This window comes from Eurypyga helias, unplaced genomic scaffold, assembly GCF_000690775.1.
Source record: "Eurypyga helias isolate BGI_N326 unplaced genomic scaffold, ASM69077v1 scaffold2413, whole genome shotgun sequence".
In the NCBI taxonomy this organism is placed as follows: domain Eukaryota; kingdom Metazoa; phylum Chordata; class Aves; order Eurypygiformes; family Eurypygidae; genus Eurypyga; species Eurypyga helias.
In genome coordinates this window covers 1-19319 of record NW_010241665.1, presented here as the reverse complement: position 1 = coordinate 19319, position 19319 = coordinate 1, and the positions used below count along the sequence as shown (strand labels likewise).

The 19319-nt window shown below is 43.8% G+C and overlaps 1 protein-coding gene across 1 annotated transcript in view; it reads right to left on the bottom strand.

The window, feature by feature from the left end:
* VWC2 (von Willebrand factor C domain containing 2) overlaps nt 1–18518 on the bottom strand; it is a 58580-nt gene extending 40062 nt beyond the window's left edge. Inside the window, exons 1-2 of the mRNA XM_010148806.1 lie at nt 17805–18518; nt 10925–11054 (exon numbers count right to left, since the gene is read on the bottom strand). Coding sequence (XP_010147108.1) covers nt 10925–11054; nt 17805–18518 — 844 coding nt within the window. The remainder of the gene's footprint in view (nt 1–10924; nt 11055–17804) is intronic.
* Between the last annotated feature and the right edge of the window lie 801 nt (nt 18519–19319).

The window sequence follows — 19319 nt, the reverse complement described above, 5'->3', positions numbered from 1 at the left end:
TCTTGCTGCGTGCTCAGCAAACACAGAGGATTACACAAATCAGGTGGGAGGACCCAGTCTGTCCATAATAGCATACTTCCAATAAATGCAAGCCTTTCGTAATGAAATCTGACAGATGTTTACAGACAGCATTTCACACTGATATTTAACTAAAACCACTTGGCAGAAATCTTAACAAGAGGTCATCAAAACATCCAAGCAATTTCTTTCACTACATGACATACGGTTTTGCTGAATTTCATTTACCATTGTGTTGTCTTATTACAACACAAATATCATGAACAATCACAGCTCCTTCTTTCTCCTCTGTCTTTAACAGGACTCACTAACTGTGTATCTCTCTCAAAACTGCCCAGCTTACCTAGTGATTTCCCTTCTGAACTCAAAATGTTCGAGAGGGTTTGAGACCATACTATCAGAAAGGAATAGTACTATATTGGAGTGTAAGGAGTAATACTTTCATTTTTTCTGGGAAAAGCAATTAACACCACACTCTCCTGGAACTACCTCTGAGAAAGGAGATAACATTGTGAGCAAGTATTTCAAACACAAGAGGCCCGAAAGCAATTGCTTGGATATAGATCTTCGTTATTCAACGCTATTCACCGAAGAGTATTTTGAGTCCTGTTACAATGCATTGCTTGTTCTTTTCTTCTTGCCACTTCTCGATCTGATCAATTCCATTGGAAAAGAAAAAAAAAAATAGCATTAAAATCACACGTTGGGCGAGCACGCAGCAAAGACACACTTATCTTTTCCCTGCGGGTGATCAACAGCGTGTGACTTGCTACTTGCAGATACTCCAGCGAAAGGTGGTCAGTAACCAGCGCGCAATGGCAACGCGTTGCAACGCGAGAAGAAATGGCACAGGAGAAAAACACTCGCCATCTACAAGACTGTAAGGTAAGCTGGATTTATGTGTCCAACTTTTTAATGGTCCCCCACCCCTCCAAATCCAAGGGCTACTAGCACAGAAATGAGCAGAGCTGAAGACTCAGCAAAAGAATGGGGCATTTAGAAGAAAGTGATGTTTTCCAGTAGGAAGTCAGTCCTCTAATGAAAATTTAACTAGCACCAGTGTAGGCAGAAAAAAACCAAACCCAAACATCAGAGGGTTTTCCTAAATGAAAACAGCATTCCAAAGCTGATAGGCAACCAAAAACTTTGACCGCTGATCATTATGGTAACTGTGCTGGTGAAGGTAAGCAATTACTTAAAAACTGTTATTTTCTTTCTCGTCTTTTTTTTTTTTTTTTTAATCACTGCTGTACAGCTGAACATGCTCAAGGAAGCAAAACTGCATGGATAATTACCCCCATGGAAGCAATCCAAAGGTTCACAAACTAAAAGCTGCTTCCAGCTTAAAGATCAAGGTTTTAAATTAGGAAAACACTTGAGCCTCCACCTGATAAAGATGTCTGACCTGCTGGGCAGAGGTAACCATCAGGGACTTAATTCAGGACTCTGGCAGCACACATTGTAGGGGGGTTCCCCAGTACAGTAGTTTGAAACTCTAAGATGCTATTTAGAGCAACAAGAAAAACAAGCACTGCGATTTTACAAATATTAATAAAAAATACAAGAAGCTTTTAGCCTGTCCCCTAAGAACCCATTGCTCATCTTCCTACAGAATCCTTTCCCAAACACAGGCAGAGGTGTACAAGTCAGCCCCTGGTCAAACTGATGGCAGGAAAGGAACCAAGTTTTCCTGCTTTTCATCAGATCTGTACTTCATTTACAAATACAGTTCAAACAGGACTGGAAGAAAGCTTCAGAGATTGCTGTCATGCTCATGTAAGCCCTCAGACATAACTCCTCATAATTCCTCATTCTTTGGGATAAGGCACGCCTCGCATCAGCAGTCCTGCGCTGTGTGGAAAGGCACAGCACAAACCCCAGAAGAGCAAAGTGCTAAAAAATTAAGTTTAACAAAGTCAGCCAATTCCCTGCTTCCATCAGTCAGTAAGTCACCTGGATCAATTCACATCTTCCTTAATGCCTAACCTTAATTTCCTGTAAAAAATAAACAGAGAAAATTACATTGCACTTAAAAGGCGATTTTGAATATATCATTTATCATCAGAGGGATGCACTGCCAATACACTAACATGCCACAACACTTGAATATAAGCCTCCACCTCCACTCAAAGCCAAGCACACTCCTGGATGCCTCATTTAACTTAATGAAATAGCAATGAAAAAACCCACAAGAATATAAAGCAAAACACACAAGGTATATATCTTCCTTCATTGCTCCTGTTAAGCACACCGCAAAATACTTATCAGCCATGTAGTCCTATTGGTGTATCGCTGTAGTACTCCTTTATTTACAAACAGGATTAAGTGCAAAGAATACAACAGAGAGTTCACGTGGACAGTGGCAGTGGCTCTGGTAACACTGGATAACGGATTAACCTGTGGTAAGTGAAACTGGAGCAAGACAGGGTTTCAGAATCTAAGAGCTCATAATTTAAGCAAATACTATAGTATTCTACTGACAGGGAATATTATTCCAAGGATACAGCAAGATGCACACAAGTATTTCAGACCTTGGAATCGTACAGGCCTCCCAAATCTTTGCCACAATTTTCAATCAGCGACACATACAAAATTAAAATAGACATCCAGTAGCAGCACGGGGGAGCAAAGTTAACACTGTTTTAAACATCTCGCCTGTCTCTATGTGGGTAAATAAAACCGCAGTACAAACTCAGAAAATTCTTACATAAAGAACTTAAAAACAAGCAAACAAACAAAATCCCAAAGCAACCGATGACTTCATTTTGAGGAGCGTGGGTTAGCTGTTTTCACTAGAAAACAAGCAAATCCCCAAATGCACCTCTATGTAAAAGAGAAGCTGTCAGGGAAGACAAATCAAGTAATAGCACACTGCGTACTCCAATACCCGGGTGGATATTAGCACCAAGGCACCTCCCTATCTGAGCTAGAACCAGCATCCAGGACTAAACAAGGACGACAGATACCTGAAACTGCGGTGGCGAGCAGCGTAAGGTACATCAGACCCCTCTTCCTCTCTCTCCTTCTCAGTTTTGGTTTTTTTGATGGTGGTTTTTTTTTGTTTGGTTGTTTTTTTTTAATTAGATGAAAGTTGTCAGAAAAGTTATTCTTCCCCTCACCAAAGCATGGCAGAGTTTCTTTTTTTTATTATCAGTACAGAACAGAGAGCATTTTCATCTTTCTGCTTCTGGAGTTGAAGCAAAACATCTTTTAAAGAACTCAGGAGCCACGACACACTGAAGTTCTGCCTCCACCATGAGGAGCTGGCGGCTTGTTTCCCACACTCACCTGGGACCACCACTGCTAAACAACCATTTGGGGCACATCACCATCAACTTTTGCTTCAACCCACAATAAAGTGACACCCCCTGCAAGCAACTGCCATGGAAAGGACCGATACAGCAGCATTTAGCTGTGATATACGAGTTTGCAGTATCAGGTAAGAGGAGAAAAACTGTCTGTCAAAGAAATGCTTCTCAGGCTCACTGTAGCAGCCTGTAATGAGAAAATATTGCAGAGTGAGTTCTGGAAAGCTTCTAGGATACACTGCTTTTATATTTTAATAGGCTCTTCTACATCCTCCTACTTAAGTACTACTTTAAATACTGAACACTAGCATAACTTCTGATTGTCCTCAAGTGTCTCAGCAAAATGACAGGATGCTTTACACTCAGAGACACGTATAGCTGCCTTTAGACAGCAGAACTCTCAACTGAAAGCATTTTGGCTTCTTGGCGAAAAAAAACCCCACCAAAACCCACACTATATGTATGTGCAATAAATACATATACACTATATAAATAGGTTTGTCCTGGTAACTGATTTAGGCTCCATACAACAGGATACTTATGCCCTATCTTCAGCCAGATCCTTCTCATCCCATGACTGCTTTCTATCATTAGGAATAAAAAGCATATACCCTGGAAGTCAACATAACTTGTACATTAAATAAATACCCATAGAGGAAATAACACCTACCACTACTTAGCCAGCTCAACATGAAACTACCAAGTCAACCCTGAATCCCATGTGCATGCCTGCACATGTATGTGAGTTGGTGTCATGGTTTAGGCCAGCTGGCAACAAAACACCATGCAGCTGCCTGCTCACTCACCCCCGCTGGGATGTGGTGGAGAAAACATAAGGAAAGGCTCGTGGGTCAAGGCAAGGACAGGGAGGGATCCCTTACCTGTTATGGTCAGCGGGCAAAACAGACTCAACTTGGGGAAGAAAAATTAATTTAATTAGTTCCCAATCAAATCGTTCCCAAGCAAATCAGAGTAGAGCAATGAGAAATAAAGCCAGATCTTTAAAAAAAAAAAACACACCTTCCCTCCACCCCTCCCTTCTTCCCAGGCTCATCTTTGCTCCCCATTTCTCTATCTCCTTCCCCTGAGCAGCACAGGCAGACAGAGCAATGGGGGTTGTGGTCAGTCCGTCACATGTTATCTCTGCTGTTTCTTGCTCCTCAGCGGGAAGACCTCTCACACTCTGCCCCCCCTCTCACACTCTGCCCCCGCTCCAGCGTGGGTCCCTCCCACAGCAGACAGTCCTCCACGAACTTCTCCAATGTGAGTCCTTCCCACGGGCAGCAGCAGTTCTTCACGAATTGCTCCAGTGTGGGTCCCTCCCATGGAGTGCAGTCTTCAGGAGCAGCCTGCTCCAGCACGGGCTTACCATGGAGTTATGGGCTCTTCGGGCACAGCCGCCTGCTCCGGCGTGGGGCCCTCCCCAGGCTGCAGGGGGGTCTCTGCTCCCCGTGACCCTCCATGGCTGCAGGGGCACAGCCTGCCCTCTCACCACGGGCTGCAGGGGAACCTCTGCCCTGGCCCAACTCCTGGCCCAACTCCTCCTGCCTTTCCACACTGACCTGGGGATCTGCCTGGGTGTCTCTATCCCATCCCATCCCTCAGACCCCAGCAGTTTCCTCCCCACACCCTTAAATACGTTATCCCAGAGACACTACCACCATCACCGATTGCCTCAGCCATGGCCAGAGTTAGGGCCAACTTGGAGCCTGGGAAGCTTCAGGCAGCTTCTCACAGGAGCCACCCCTGTAGCCCCTCTCCCACTACCAAAACCCCACCACACAAACCCAGCACAGTTGGAAGTGACAAGGCCTGTGTGGGTTTGGTACCATTCTTTGCTCAGCCCGTTCTGCAGTGGTAACCCACGCACATTCAAACAGTGGAAAAAAGGGCACAAGAAGGGAATTGTGTGATTTCTGCACAGCAACCGCACGTAGCTTGTGTAGCCATCAACCTCCTCAGAGTCGAAAAAGAAAACGAGGGAGGTGATCAGAGAGATGAAATGGGGTTAAACAAAGTGCTTGAATAAAGACGACACAGACTGAACTTCCTCTGAACTTCCTCAACAGCAGAAACCAACAACAAAAAATACTGCAACTACTTTACCGACCTCACCTACCGTATTTGGAAGCCACTTCAAATGCCCAATGCAACCACTAAGAAGCAAGTCTGATATTTCTTTATTTTCAATAAATAGCTGCCAAAAATATCTGCTGCAGATTTTCAACCTACCTGCATATTCACTAGGCAATTTTAATCACATGCAGCTGTTCATGCAACTTTAATGTTGTTTTTTCTCCCTGAAACATTAATTCCCTCTGAAACATTAATATTTCCTGGTTAATAGTCCCATATTATAAATCACTTTGCGAAACACAGCCTATTGAAGAGGGAAGTTTATGCAGAAGTTTTTGCTAAGCGACTCATGCACACAGAAACACGGAACAAACGTTACCCTGCACACCCAGGCGTTCAAATGCCCGAACCAAACACATCAGAAGGGAACAAATCACACTGGCGCGTACAGTATGGGTGGAACTGGGATTAGTTTGCAATGGCTTCTAATTCATTAAGTTATTATCTTTAAATGTAAATTCCCTTTTTTATAAATTAAATACTGTTTCAATCTTACAAACCACACTTTACAATCGTTTCATGATTCCTATATTTTAAATCTAGAACAGACCACCATGACCACCTGATTTGGTCCCTTCCTAACATAGACTGAAGAATCACTCTTGGGCTTTAAAACTTCTGTGTCTTCTTTGCTATACACCCATTAGCTGCCAGAGCATGACTGAAAAAAAAAAGATATTTAAAATAGAAATAGGAAGAGAGGACAATCAAAGGCACTATTTATTTAAATTTCACAGCAACTAAATTCCTGATCCTTGCAATAGTCCTGCCTTGACTTCTACCTGACCAGCATTATGGTCCTTCCTTCATTGCTGAGATCAAGGCACATACGGTTGAGGGCATATCATATTTTATTTAAACACACTGCAGAAGGACATTAGATTTTACAGGTCAGATTCTCCATGGTGCTTGAGCAAAGCTGAGGCTGCAGGGAACAGCAAAAAGCCAGATCACGAGAGCTGCCAAGGTGCAGCTTCCCTTTATCTGCCCAGTATAAACATCCTCAGCCTTGCTATGGTCAGACAGGTCGCTCAGCCCAACACAACTTCTCTCCACATGGATTTTAGAGGGATGATAGCTCACAGGGGCTATGGCCTTGATCAGCACCATTTTTTAATAGTTTTGAGTCTTGCAGTGAGACAAAGTCCCATGTACAAAGAGTCACAAAATGGGATGGCAGCTCTACCAGCCTTCATCAGGTTTTTACCCCGCATTGGGAGCTCCTTTGCAGAGACGAAGGTCCCCACTTGCCATTCAGAGGCACTCTCAAGACACCTCATACCTAAACACTGTAATTGCACATAAAGTTACTAAAGCAAGTTTCAGTGAGTCAACCTGAGAGTAGCAGCGTACAAAACCATAACCATTTACCCTTTCTGGCCACATCATATTAGACCTGCACCTTACCAGCGGTAACCAACCATATATTTCAACCATAACTACAAACCTAAATATGACATGAGGTCCTGAGTCATCCCACCTAAGGCACCCGAGATGGCTGCATCCAGAGTAAAGTCTCCCCATTGCACGGTGAGAAAAGACATCTCCCGTGGATGGTACGGCCCTGAGAACACATATGACCCTGGGCATCAGCACCTGTATTTTCAGCAGCGCAGCAATGAGCCTTTGCTGACAGGAGAAGCTCAGCTCTCTCTGCTGCAGACAGACAAACAACACTGATGCACAGATAGGTAAATGGTAGGAAGATCAGCTTCATCTCATCCGGGGCTAACTTTCAGCCATATAATGAAATAAAAATATCTTGGGGACCTTAGACAAGGTGGTTTTTGTTCTAGCAACCCCACCTTCTCCTCTAGGCTCCATGTGGGCTGTGGGCTTAATCTCATCCTCCTGTAAAGACACTGGCAGGAGCAGGGCCACCCTTAACTCCATCGACTGCTCCATGGCTGCACGCTTCAGGCAAAGCGGCATTCAGCTGTGTACGCCTATTAGGGCTCTAATACTGGAACCAGAAGTGCAACAGACAACCAAGGTAATTTAATCTAGCAAGATAATTCACTTTCAGTATTACCCCCCATCTCCTCCCACTGCCTCAAATGAATCTGTGACAAGTGCCCAGCCTTTTCCTAATGGAAAGGGAATTGTGTGCCTATTATCTTTACCTTTCACTCCATACGAGCTGTAGAAATGTCTGTACCCAAATCTGAGCTTATCGATATCGCTGTGAGCAGGGATGGCTTCTACAGAAGTAACTACGTTACTAGTACTGTAAAGCAGGACAGAGATCTGAATTGGGCAGTTGTTACTTAATGCAACTCTCTGAAGTCAGATTTAACCTTCTGGATGTTATTTCTTGTTGCTGCTGCCATTGGTTACTGAAAGCATGAAGTTCAATGCACCAACCCACACAAGATGAAAGCCTCTCCTCCATTCCCCCCCTGTCCCCACCCTGCTTCCTTGCAAGGCTTGTATATAAGATAAACACAAAACAGTTCCCTTAGCTGTAGTGACCTGACACACAAAAATCAGCAAAATTCCCTCACCCCAAGATTTTCTCACCTTTCATCCCTTCTGTAAACTATTTTTCAGAGCAGATACTTCTTTTAATTACTCCCTGTCCCTGCCCGCAAAGAAGATGTCTTCCGCTATGCAAGTATGTAGGCTCTTTCTTGAAAGTCAGGATGCGATATAGATTATTAAATCCTACTCATAAGACTGTCCTTTGCTCTGGAAGTTTTCCATTCACTATTTCTTACATTGAAAGTAAGTCTATACCTACACACACATGCAGTTGTGTAAGCCTGATGTGCAGTTGCCTATCCACTCCTCATCTGAAGAGTTGCCAGCACTTCAGTGGAATCAGGTTGGGGAAATCAACTATATCCCCTCCTTTGCACGAGGGATAATGCACAGTGTCTCACACCCACCCTGAGGCCAAAATCATTAATTTCTAATAATGGCAGTGTTTCACTAGATCTCCTCCATAACTCTTAACTGGGCACTTGTATGTGGTCTTACCAGCGACAGATGCGGTTGCTTAGCTCTCGCCCAGTTGGTTCACTGCCAGCGATCCACAGGCCAGGCAATTTGGGGAAGCGTTGTATGTTGTGAAGTGCCAGAAGAAGGGAAGGAAATCAGAGTCTGACCATGCACTTTTGCCACGCAAATGTTAGTGTATGTAAAGAACCTAAACTTCGCCTCCCGCCGCTTCTTGCTCTACCAAGGGCAGGACACAGCTCACGGCAGCAGTCACCTTGCTTGTACGCTTTCCAGGGCTCCACCTTTCCCAACACTCAGGTTATGCAGCTGAGCTGTCTGTACATCACCCAAGCTCTTTTGGGTCACTAACACCACGTCACTGATGTCATCACTGCAACGATCCACCCTGAAGCACAACGCGGTGATTGTTTCCCCGACTCGCATTCACAGTGCATTTGTTCCAGTAGGCTTGAAAATGAGGGGATGAGGCAGGCTAGGTTTTCCTGCTCAGTAGGTTTTTGCTCCGATCTAATTAAAAACATTCAGCAATTCACTGAAGTTACTTGCAAACTGCACATGTCCCATGCTTTAAAATAAGCTCTTCAAGCAAACAGCTTGGTATTTTTGATTTTTAAATGCATTCCCCAGATGGAGAGGATTCCTCAGAAATTCCTTTGTGATACGCTACCAAAGCTAGAAAAGTTGAGCTGCTTCAGAACTATCTTGGTTTTGTTGTTATTGTTAATGGCTTTTTTCCTCCTCTAAAAGCTAACAAGGAAAGCCACTCTTGGTTCTCTGACATGCAGAGAAGTGACAGTACAGCTCACTGGAAACAGGCAGCTCTGGTCACCTTGGTCTGAAACTGGGTCAGGGATGCCAGCCTGTGGTTATATCCAAGGAATATGCAAGTAATATTGGGGATTCAGAAGCTGAGGATGAGACCACACTTTTCTTGCAGGCAGAACTCAGCTAATTCAGCTTTAGCGCTCTGATGGAAGGCAGCCTCCCCACAACTAAGGCCCGTTCTACGTACAGTTTTTTTTTCAAAGGCCCCTATTTCTGGGAAGCGTGTCAGCGGACTACGCCAACAGTCAAGCCAAGTCCCACACTGCTGTACCCCCTTAGTTTAAAGGCAAGCCACCGCTGGGAGATGGCCACCACTGTGCATTACGGTGATGCTTGTGGGAAAAGGTGCGTAGACGGAAAGTCAATCCAGCTCCAAACAGTGTTAAGACCGCTGGAGAAATTCAGTGGGAAAGACCACATAGATGGAATGTGGAATGCTTGTAACGTCACCCCCGACACTGAAAACAGACCTTTTGCCTGCCAAGAGTCACTCCGAAGGGGAGAACTGCAGCACAGCGTGGTGCACATGAAAAGCCTGTGAGCACGTGAGGAAGGCTCTTGCACCAAACAAATGCTAAAGGATCCTCCGGACCAGCTAGCTGTCACACCACCAACTCCCAAATTCAGCCTTTCTCAGGAATAGTCCCTAAATGCCTCAAAAAATGCCTGTCCTCATCTCCAAAAGCAGAGTGCCCTTAAGCTGTACAGCTGAGAACAAATTCCTTCAGGGTTGTAACAACCAATTAAGGGATATGAAGCAATTACTTTTATACCCATACAAATGAAACTCCTCCAATGCAATTAACTATCCCTTATCATCTACTGTTGAATTTGCGGAAAGCAGATGCTGTACACTCCTCTCCTCTCCTAGCTTTTCCACAATTTTAATCAGTTTGTTTTAGCTAATGTAATGGAACTCACCTATTCTAGAAAAATAATATATAGCTGCAAATTATCTGAGTATTTTTAAATGTCTTTTTTCATTTAAAATATAATTTCATTTGAGATTTTGCAGCTTTCATTTCTATTAATAAATTATCACTTCTTCTTTATAAGTGATGAGCTACTGTGTCATGTAATTTCTTTCCTCTAAATAGACCAAGACTTTGATCTAATGCAAGCCCTTGCTGGGAGTAGAGAGACTTTCTGTCTAATTTAGTTACGAAAAATATTCAATTAAACTTGGGAGTTTAATTCATTTAGTTATGAAAATTAAATGAGCTCAATAAGGTACATTTGATTTGCCTCAGGAAAAAAAAAAGAGAAGAATCTCTTTCTGAAAGGGGAACAAATAAGAAGGGAGAACAAAAGTAACTTTTACTATTCATGTTGAAAGGTGTGTAACACGATGAGCCTGAGTTCTGTTTTGTGTGCCTATATAAAACATATCCACAGTGAATCCATGCAAAATTTATATTCAGAAGCCACATCATTATCTGGTATTAACACCCTAATTGTCTCCTGGGTAACAAAACTCCCTGTAGGTCATAATCAAGTCCATCACAGACAAGGGAAGATCTGGGTTCTCACACTGGGAAGACACCGCCCACAGAACACTCTTCCCCACCTCCATTTGGGGAAAAATGAAAATATTGCCATTATTTTTCAAAACGAGGACAGAGCACCGTGGGTCTCTCTGGCAGAAGCCCCCTTTCAGTTTTGCAGCCATCACTCACCATTTTTGCAGATAGGACAGCACTGATCGGGCTCATACACCGGGTCCACGCACTCCGTCTGGGGACAAGCTGAGACAGTGCACAGCACTTCTCCATTGGCTTCACAGCGACACTTCTCGCACGGAGAAACCTGGAACACAAACCCAGCCATCTTTTAACTCTTTCAATTAATGCCCTCCTGAAGAGTGCATGCCTACCTTCCCGCCTGCATTCTTCTTTCCTTCACCTCTTTTTCCTCCCCCCTTTAAAACAATGCTTTTTGTGGTCTGAATAATGCAGAGCGCGAAGGTGGGCTCCTGCAAAATTACAGAACCGCACCAGAAAAACACACGGGTTCTGCTCTGAACCTGTGCCCCAAACGGGAAAGTCAAAGGGATCTTGGGAACAAGAACACTTTAGACTTTTAACACAAATAAAGCAAAAATTTCCCTACGATATTTCTAATGAACTTTCAGCAATTTAAGTTCAAAATTTAGACAAAACCTGGTTTGATCCTACTTGAGGTTCAAAAAATAATTTAGCAAAAATGCTGTATTTGAAGAAGAAAAATATTTGCTAAATGAAATATGAACCTTCTTTTAATGGAAATCCTTACTGCAATTTTTCCAGGTTTGAAAGCTTTTTGGTAGCAGTAAGTTGCATTTTATTGAGAATTATAATTTTTAAAGAGAAACAGGAAAAAACCCATCCTCTGAATTCAGGTATTTCCCATATGTTAATTGTATCTGGGCCATTCTTGTAATACCGGTAACTTTCTGAAAAGAAATTGCAATTCAAAGAAAGGGGTGAAGCAAAATACAGGTCATCTTCTTTATCTTCTGAAATGTTACTGGTTTTAAAGAACTCTACAAAATAGGAGTACCATGAGATAATTACTTGAATGACCTACTTCAAAGAAATTAATTCCAAACAAAACAGCAAGGCCCTATTTAGGAAAAAAAAAATGGACTTTCAAATATCTGCATTTTTCACATGTACAGTTCCAGCTGTCCTCTTCAGTGTTCCCGAGCAGGCACGGCACGCTGCAACGCTGATGTCTGCGTACCACACAAGGAACTGGAGGTAGAGGGAAACAAGGATGCTAAAGAGCAATAAATGGTACACTGTAAATCTCATTGCTGTACTCCAAAAACAACCACAGTGGCATCCATGCTCAGAGCGCAAGGTGAAAATGCAGCTGAATGGTATTACCAGTGATCCTCTAAATTGATAATCTGTGCAGATTCTAGGTTTACTTAAGGATGTAAGGATGTAAAGTAAACCTAGAATTTTTATATAGACCCTTTTTCATTCCAGATTCCATCTGATGCCAAACAATCACCTGCTGCATTTCTCCAATAAAAGCAGACTAAACTCAAATCTAAACCAAATTATTCCTTGTGAAGAATCATCCAGACGTCTAACTTGCAGATCATCTGGTTTCTTCTCTCTATTTCTCAGGCAGCCCATCACATTTTCCTCAAATCCATTCTCTACTTGCTTGCCTCTTTTACATCCTTCTCAATTCCGAAGTTCAAACATGCTGATGCTTGCACAGCATTCACCTCCAACTAAATGCTCATCCATGCTTTGCCACTTCTCTTCCCACCTGCCAGGGTTGTTATTTGCTTATGCACTACATACCTTTCACATCATCCCCTCTGCTTAGAAAGCCTAAACAGGGTCTCTTGCTGTGTTGCTTTCGGCTTTTATTACTATTATTTATTTTAGGCTTCTTTTGCTAGCTACTCCCTTCCAGTTTTCTCTTTGCTTTGCACTCCACCAAGGATAACACCACACCAGACATTTGGAAAGTGCTACAAGGAGGCTGACAGCCCAGTACTGCAGATATTTATTCCAGGCTTTGAGACAAGAACTTTGCCCTGTAATTGTTTATAAACTGCCACATTCGCTTGCAGAGCCAGAGTGTCAGCAGATGTTTCTGATCCAGTGTTCAGTAAAGAGGCTCAGGTATTCCAGGCAATCACTTGAACTGCACGTGAAATTTTGAGTTGTCAGCAAACCTGAGATTCTAACAATCTGCAAGTCAATAGTAAGAATCCTTCCCTCTGGAGTTATATCCAGAAGCAACACTTACTAAATTATAAAAACATGCTTTAGAAGGAGGACTGATTTTTTATTTACTATTATTTTTAAGGAATCTTACTTGATCAAAGCTACCAGAACTTAATTCCAAGGATCAGGCTTAACAAGGCAAACCTATAGCTTTCAATCAGTTTTAATATTTTTTGCCAAGACTTTAAAAAGATGCAAATTTGCCAATCATCACAGTTCAATGAGACCAGTAACTACAACAACAGATATTCTCTCTCCCAGGACACTGCTTAGTAGCTGTGCTGTTCAATATTAGAAGTGATGTAAAAACTAGAGTATCTGAATGATAATCAGGAAACAAGGCAGCACACAGATGTTATTCCTAAAATCTCTCATCTGTAAATTTTAAACATATTCTAATTAAGTAGGTTGTTTACTAGAATTCCAAATTTGACAGATGCCTAAAATTCTTAGAACGAGAAGCCATTTAATGAAGCACCAAAAATACTACTGAATGAGAAACAAAATTGATCTAATCTTCATCTAATAATGATGACTCAGAATAATGCATTTCCATCCTGTACAGCACATACACTTGCAGGCTGCATCTTTCATGAACAAAGTACACAGTTAATGCATAATGCCCTTCATGTGTATTCATGGGATTTCAGGGGAATACATTTAGTACACCTTTAATAATTACTGTCATCTGCACAGCCCAGCAATATGAGTAATGGTAGCAGAGTTAAGGAAGGTCTCCATGTGTTTATTTCTTTTCAGGCATGTAAGTGAACCCCCGCGGCTACCAAAATTGTATTAGTGTCAACCTTTGTTCATCTTTGGACTAAACAGTAGTGCCTTGCTTTTTGTCTACCATCAGGATGTAAAAGGAACTGTAGAAAAACTCCACTTCTTTCCATATCTTAATGGCAACCTAATACTCGGAAACATAATCATCACCAGAGAAAGACAGTAACACAGTGTGTAATGTAGCAACAGCTGAACAAATTGGAATAAACACATTCGATCCTTCATTTCCTCTCTTCTCCTCTTACAACGTAAACCCATTCCCATCAGCACAGTTCCTAGCGGCAGCCAATGCACTGAGCATCCTGTTTGTTTGCCCGGGAAACGACCAGCCCAGCAGCACTCAGGCTTAGCACATCTGACATAACCAGGCTGGACTGGAAACAATACCGCCTACCAACCGCTCTCTGAAGACTAATGATACTGCATCCCTGTGGTCTACAGACGAGGCTATTAACTCTACAGCAGCAGTAGTTCTGCCTATGCAAACACTGTGGGAAGACAAGAAGAGGAACAGAAGTTCTACGAATTCACCAGGCAGCCGTAAAACCTGTAGAAAGTCAAGTACAGATGGAAAACAAACAAACCAAACAAACCAACTTCTTTAGAATTGTTTAAAGGGAAGTTTACAAGCAGATGTATAAATGGAGTTGCAGATGTTGTAAAAACAGCACACACACCATTGTGTAAACAGGTAGATTTCCCACTACTGGGGCATGAAGAAAACTGTAGCTTAGTAAGGGTAGTAGGTTTATCCAGCAACTTAGTGTAAACTGTCAATTAAGAAGTAACAAATCATTTGCTCTCATTGAAGTTCTGGTCCCAAGTAACTTGAGCTTTCTCTTCCCCCTTTCTACTTGCCAAACTTTAATAAAGAAAACAAACACAAACACATTAAACCAATAAAAAATCTGAATTAAAAAAATATATATAAACTACATTTGGTTCCTTGAATCTTGAAAAAATCTTAAGTTAAAAAAAAGACAAGCAAACAAAAAAACCCAACCCAAATCATAATCCCAAATTTATTTGCTATTGCGCTGTATTTTTAATTAGTATTTTCTTGCCACTTACACAACTCGGGAGAACATGAATGGGGTTAGGCTGACAAGAATAAACATACCAGCCCTGGTTTTACTTCTTTGTGCCTTCAAAATACCACAGATGTTCCATAATCCATTTGGGTTTATTGACTTCCAGATTTCCAAGTAACTTATTCACAAATAAATAAAATCTTTGGTAGCAGAGAAATTATAAAGACAACAGACGAAGCAACAGCTTTCAGAAACGTAGGTCGTTCCCAAACGCTACACTTCTGAAGATAATTGATGGCTCTTGTAAGGCTACGACTTTGTAAGTCAGCCTGCCTTTTCCAATCTTACTGTAAGACTGCAAAAACATCTACTGGAGCATGTGCGCAGCCACTTCCAGCGCAGAATCCTATCCTCGCTGCATTTCACCAATTAAGGCTTTTGTTCCCAGTTCCACTCGTACAGATACAGTGATCCCTCTGCCATCCTGCCTCCCGATACCCACAGAGGAATAGAGTGGTGCTGATGGAGAGACCTCATCCTTCCTCCACACCAGTGCTGCGTTTTGTGTCGACAGCCATCTCCTTTTCAAAAACCACGTGCATACGCACACACAGGTGAGGCCTGCAGGAAGGACCATGAATGGAAGAAGAAATGCATCGAACCTCCCATTCCCAGGCACATTCAGCTTCCAGGTTAGCACTGCCTCTGGTCAGGGCAATTTTTTGCCATGTCAAGCCACATTATGAATTCTGTATAAGCAAGCTCCCAAACTTGCATGGATGCTGACACTTCTATACGTAAATGATTGTGCAGAGAATGTCGCCTAGGAGGTCAGCTTTTTCTTCCTTCAGTGATGTCTAGTACTCTTTGCCACAAATAAATACTAGGTGTAGACGCAGAAAAAAAATCACATCCCTATCCGTTTGTCACTCCTTCCCCGACCTTAATCAAGACATAGCATATTAGTAACCTCTATAAGGTCATCAACTTTAAACTCGTAAAATGATGTTCGAAATCTTTAAACTTGTAAAATGACCTCTGACACCATGTGCACTTACTTGCATTGGGAATTGCTTGCACTGAGAGTGGCAATCTGACAACATCTGTACCCTTCCTCGCCAGACATCTCCACAATGGGCAAACAGCTGCATTCACTGTTTTGTGCCCACAGTACCAGAACCAGCGCTGAAGCTCAACTGAAAACCAAGGTCCACACACATCAAAATAAACGGGCTGTAGTTCCACCGCCTAACTGCGTCAGTAACTTCCCTCGCGCATCCCGAGCAGGCATCCCTTCTCACTCCTGTTCCCGAAGCTGGCTAACACAAAGAGGTAAGGGAACCTACGTTTTGTTACAGGCAGGTATCCACACAAGGGCTGAAGGCTGAATGGGGTTATAAAAAAAAAAGCTGAAGGCCAAAGTCTTTCCAGAATATTTCTGTAAATGTCACAGTTCAGCACTCCCTTTTTACCAAGGCTGCCAGCCATGTTCACATGCAATAGGGAGCCCTAAGGTTTTATTTTCTCACAACACGCTTAACACTGTAAGGTATTTTAAGGCTTGCTTTACAGCCATTAACAGGACACCACTACATAAAAAGACAAAGAAATGCAACTCGTTAGAAGAGTGTGAATGAAGAGCGAGGAGACGCCTTTAAAACTCTGACCCACGGAGAACGTGTGCAGAAGCATCACTGGTTTGGCCACCCCTCATAATTAACTTCAGTGGCAAAGGAAGGATCTCACAATCCAGCTCTGAAAAGGTCAGACCAACTAGCTGCTGTTAAAAGTACCTTCTCCCTCTTCAAGTGGAAAACTGCCACCCCGAAGCTGAATGCGATCCTTGAGGGCGACACTGAAAAAGGGAGGACGATACAATACTTTCTGCCATGCTTCAAAATCCACTAGTGCTCTACACATTACTGCCTAAAGGGAGCAAGGGGAAAACACTGTGATTTATTCTGGAGAAAGCAATTCAACTCCTTTATTTATTTTTCAGTAAGTTGAAGAATACAGAAAGACATTATGAATCGAAGTTTAAGTTTCCAGGAACACACAAGTACCACAGACAGCAGAGGTGGCAACTTACTTACTGCCTTTACAAATACATTTTCTTTTTCTCCATCCTGAGAGGGGCTCAACCTTCCAGAACCCAGAACTTGATTTCATACTTCCCTCAACAGCTCAAAAAGAATCTCTGCTCTGTTCAGAAACAGGTTTTGGACCAGCCCTGCATCTAAGAGTTACTCACATGCAAATTCTTAGAGGCTGCTTGCAGATCTCAGCCACAATAAAACACTAAAAGGAAAAAGGCAAGGTAAGTAACTGGGAAATTGGCCCCAACTCCAGAACTTTTCACTGCTCTGTAGTTAAACTGCATTTTCAGTGACGATGACCTTGTAGGATAATGCTAAAAAGGCCCCTGTCTAAAAGGATTTCCCTAAACATAAAGCTTTCTGAGTCCCCTGCTCAGGTATCACTGTGAACCAGATTGCGAACCACGTTCTTATTAAAAAGAAGACCCACAGTCACTCTCCAATAGCAAATATTATGCAACCTTGGCAGCATAGTTCAGAGGGTTAAAAAGGAAAAGAGAGATGACTGTTAGGAAAAAGTTACCATCACAGACTGATTACTAGGAACAGAAGCCAGCCCATAAAACCCTCCTCGATCCCTGCAGGGCAGAAGTTTCAAAGTTAACAGTTAAATAAGGAAACAAAGGTATTGCCGAAAATTTTCATAAAATCCACGCCACTGCCGAGCAGCATCCTTTCAAGTAGCACTTTTTAATGTAAATACCAAAGGAATTAATAAAGATCAGCCCCCTCACTTAAAAATGTTACAGTACCACAGAGCAAGAAAGGTCATGTTTGAGGGGAATATTTTACAGCCCCGCAGAAGTAGTGTCAACACTGAAACGAAAAGCGGAGGGGAAGACCCAGAACGGCCCCTGAAAGACCACTTTAAAGAAGAGAAGGACCCACCAAACGCCCTTGGGGCCTTACCATGAACTCCTCTAGGGTCTGGTAGGTCTTCCCTCGAAACTCGCAGTAGTTCTTCCTCTCCTTGCACTGCGGGCAGCACTGCGTGGTGTCCACATGGACGCAGCGAGGGTGGAGCCTGGGGCACTCGGGCTGTATGCACAGTGGGCCCTCTTCAGTGCAGAGGCAGGGGCAGGCGGAGGGGCCCGGCGCAAACTTCTCCCCGATGGCGTAGACGAAGCCGCTCTCGTCCACGCAGCCTTTCCCACGGTAGTCCGGGTAGGCGTACTCCTCCGGAGGCTCGGGGGTGACGCTCGCAACAGCTTCTGGGAGAGACGGATCTTCAGCCACCTGAGGTTCCTCGGCAGCGGCGTCCCTTTGCTCTTGCACTTGAATGCTCCCGGATTTACTGCTCGTCCCCTGGCTGTTCCACGCCTGCTTTTGCTTAGTCCAAGACTCCTTGTTCGAGTAGTTCCTGTTTCCTTTGCTCTTCCAGTCCCTGCCACCCTCCTCCCTCCTGCTCCTGCCGATCTCATTCATTTTCCCCGGGCCTGCCTGGCTGTCCCTTGTAGACGTGTGATCCCTCTTTTCCTGGCTCGCCTTTATCTCCTGTTTGTCTTGAGCCTTGGCCAGTTTTTGTACAGGTATGGTGGAGCTACAGAGGGCAACCATGAGGCAGCAGGTTACGAGAAGAGAACTCGAGAGAGCTCCAATTGCCATTGCAGTAGAGCTGGGCATCACCTACTGCATCCCACAGGGGACACTGCATTCACATCGGAGGGAAGCGTTTCACGGATCCACGGTCCCTAGAAGAGAAGGATTAGGAACGCTTCAGCTTCTGCACCTCTCTCCCCCACCCCCCCAATCCTCCCCCGATGCAACATCTCAAACAATATGCAACCTGTCTCGGTAGTTTATGCAAAAGGCAAACCACAGCCTGGTGCTGCATCCCTCCCTCCTCCTCCCTCGCTCTGCCAAGTCTTATAAATAGCAGGGCTCTGGACACGGACCGGGCATCTTCGGCTCCCCGGGAGCACCAGGCACAACTCCGGGGAGTTAGGGCTGGCGAAGGCGGGTGCATGCAAAACCCACACCACCTGGGGGTTATTTTTCCTTTCGAACGACACCACGTGAAGAGGACGGACGCACGCGGAATTTAATGGAGCTCCCCAAAAGACAGCAGAGGACCAGAAATCACCCAACTGACTCCTATCCGCTGCCTGCACGCACGACGATTTTCATCATTAACCTCTCATTTGGCCTGAAGTGCGATGTTGTAGGGTTTTTTTTAAACACCTGCCGGTGAGCACATTTCCGTCAAATCCAACTAAACCCAAGCACGTTAAAGCGAGCAGAGCCCAACTACCTCTCTTCCCAACTACCTGTCTCCCCGCGCTTTAAAAGGCAAAGCGGAGCCGTTCGGAGTTCCCGCAGCAGAGGCTCATCGAACCCGCATCCTCCGGGAGTTCCGCAACGCTCCCGGCTCCCGTCCTCGCACCACCGCGCTCGGCACCGGGAAAACCCCAACCGAAATACGTT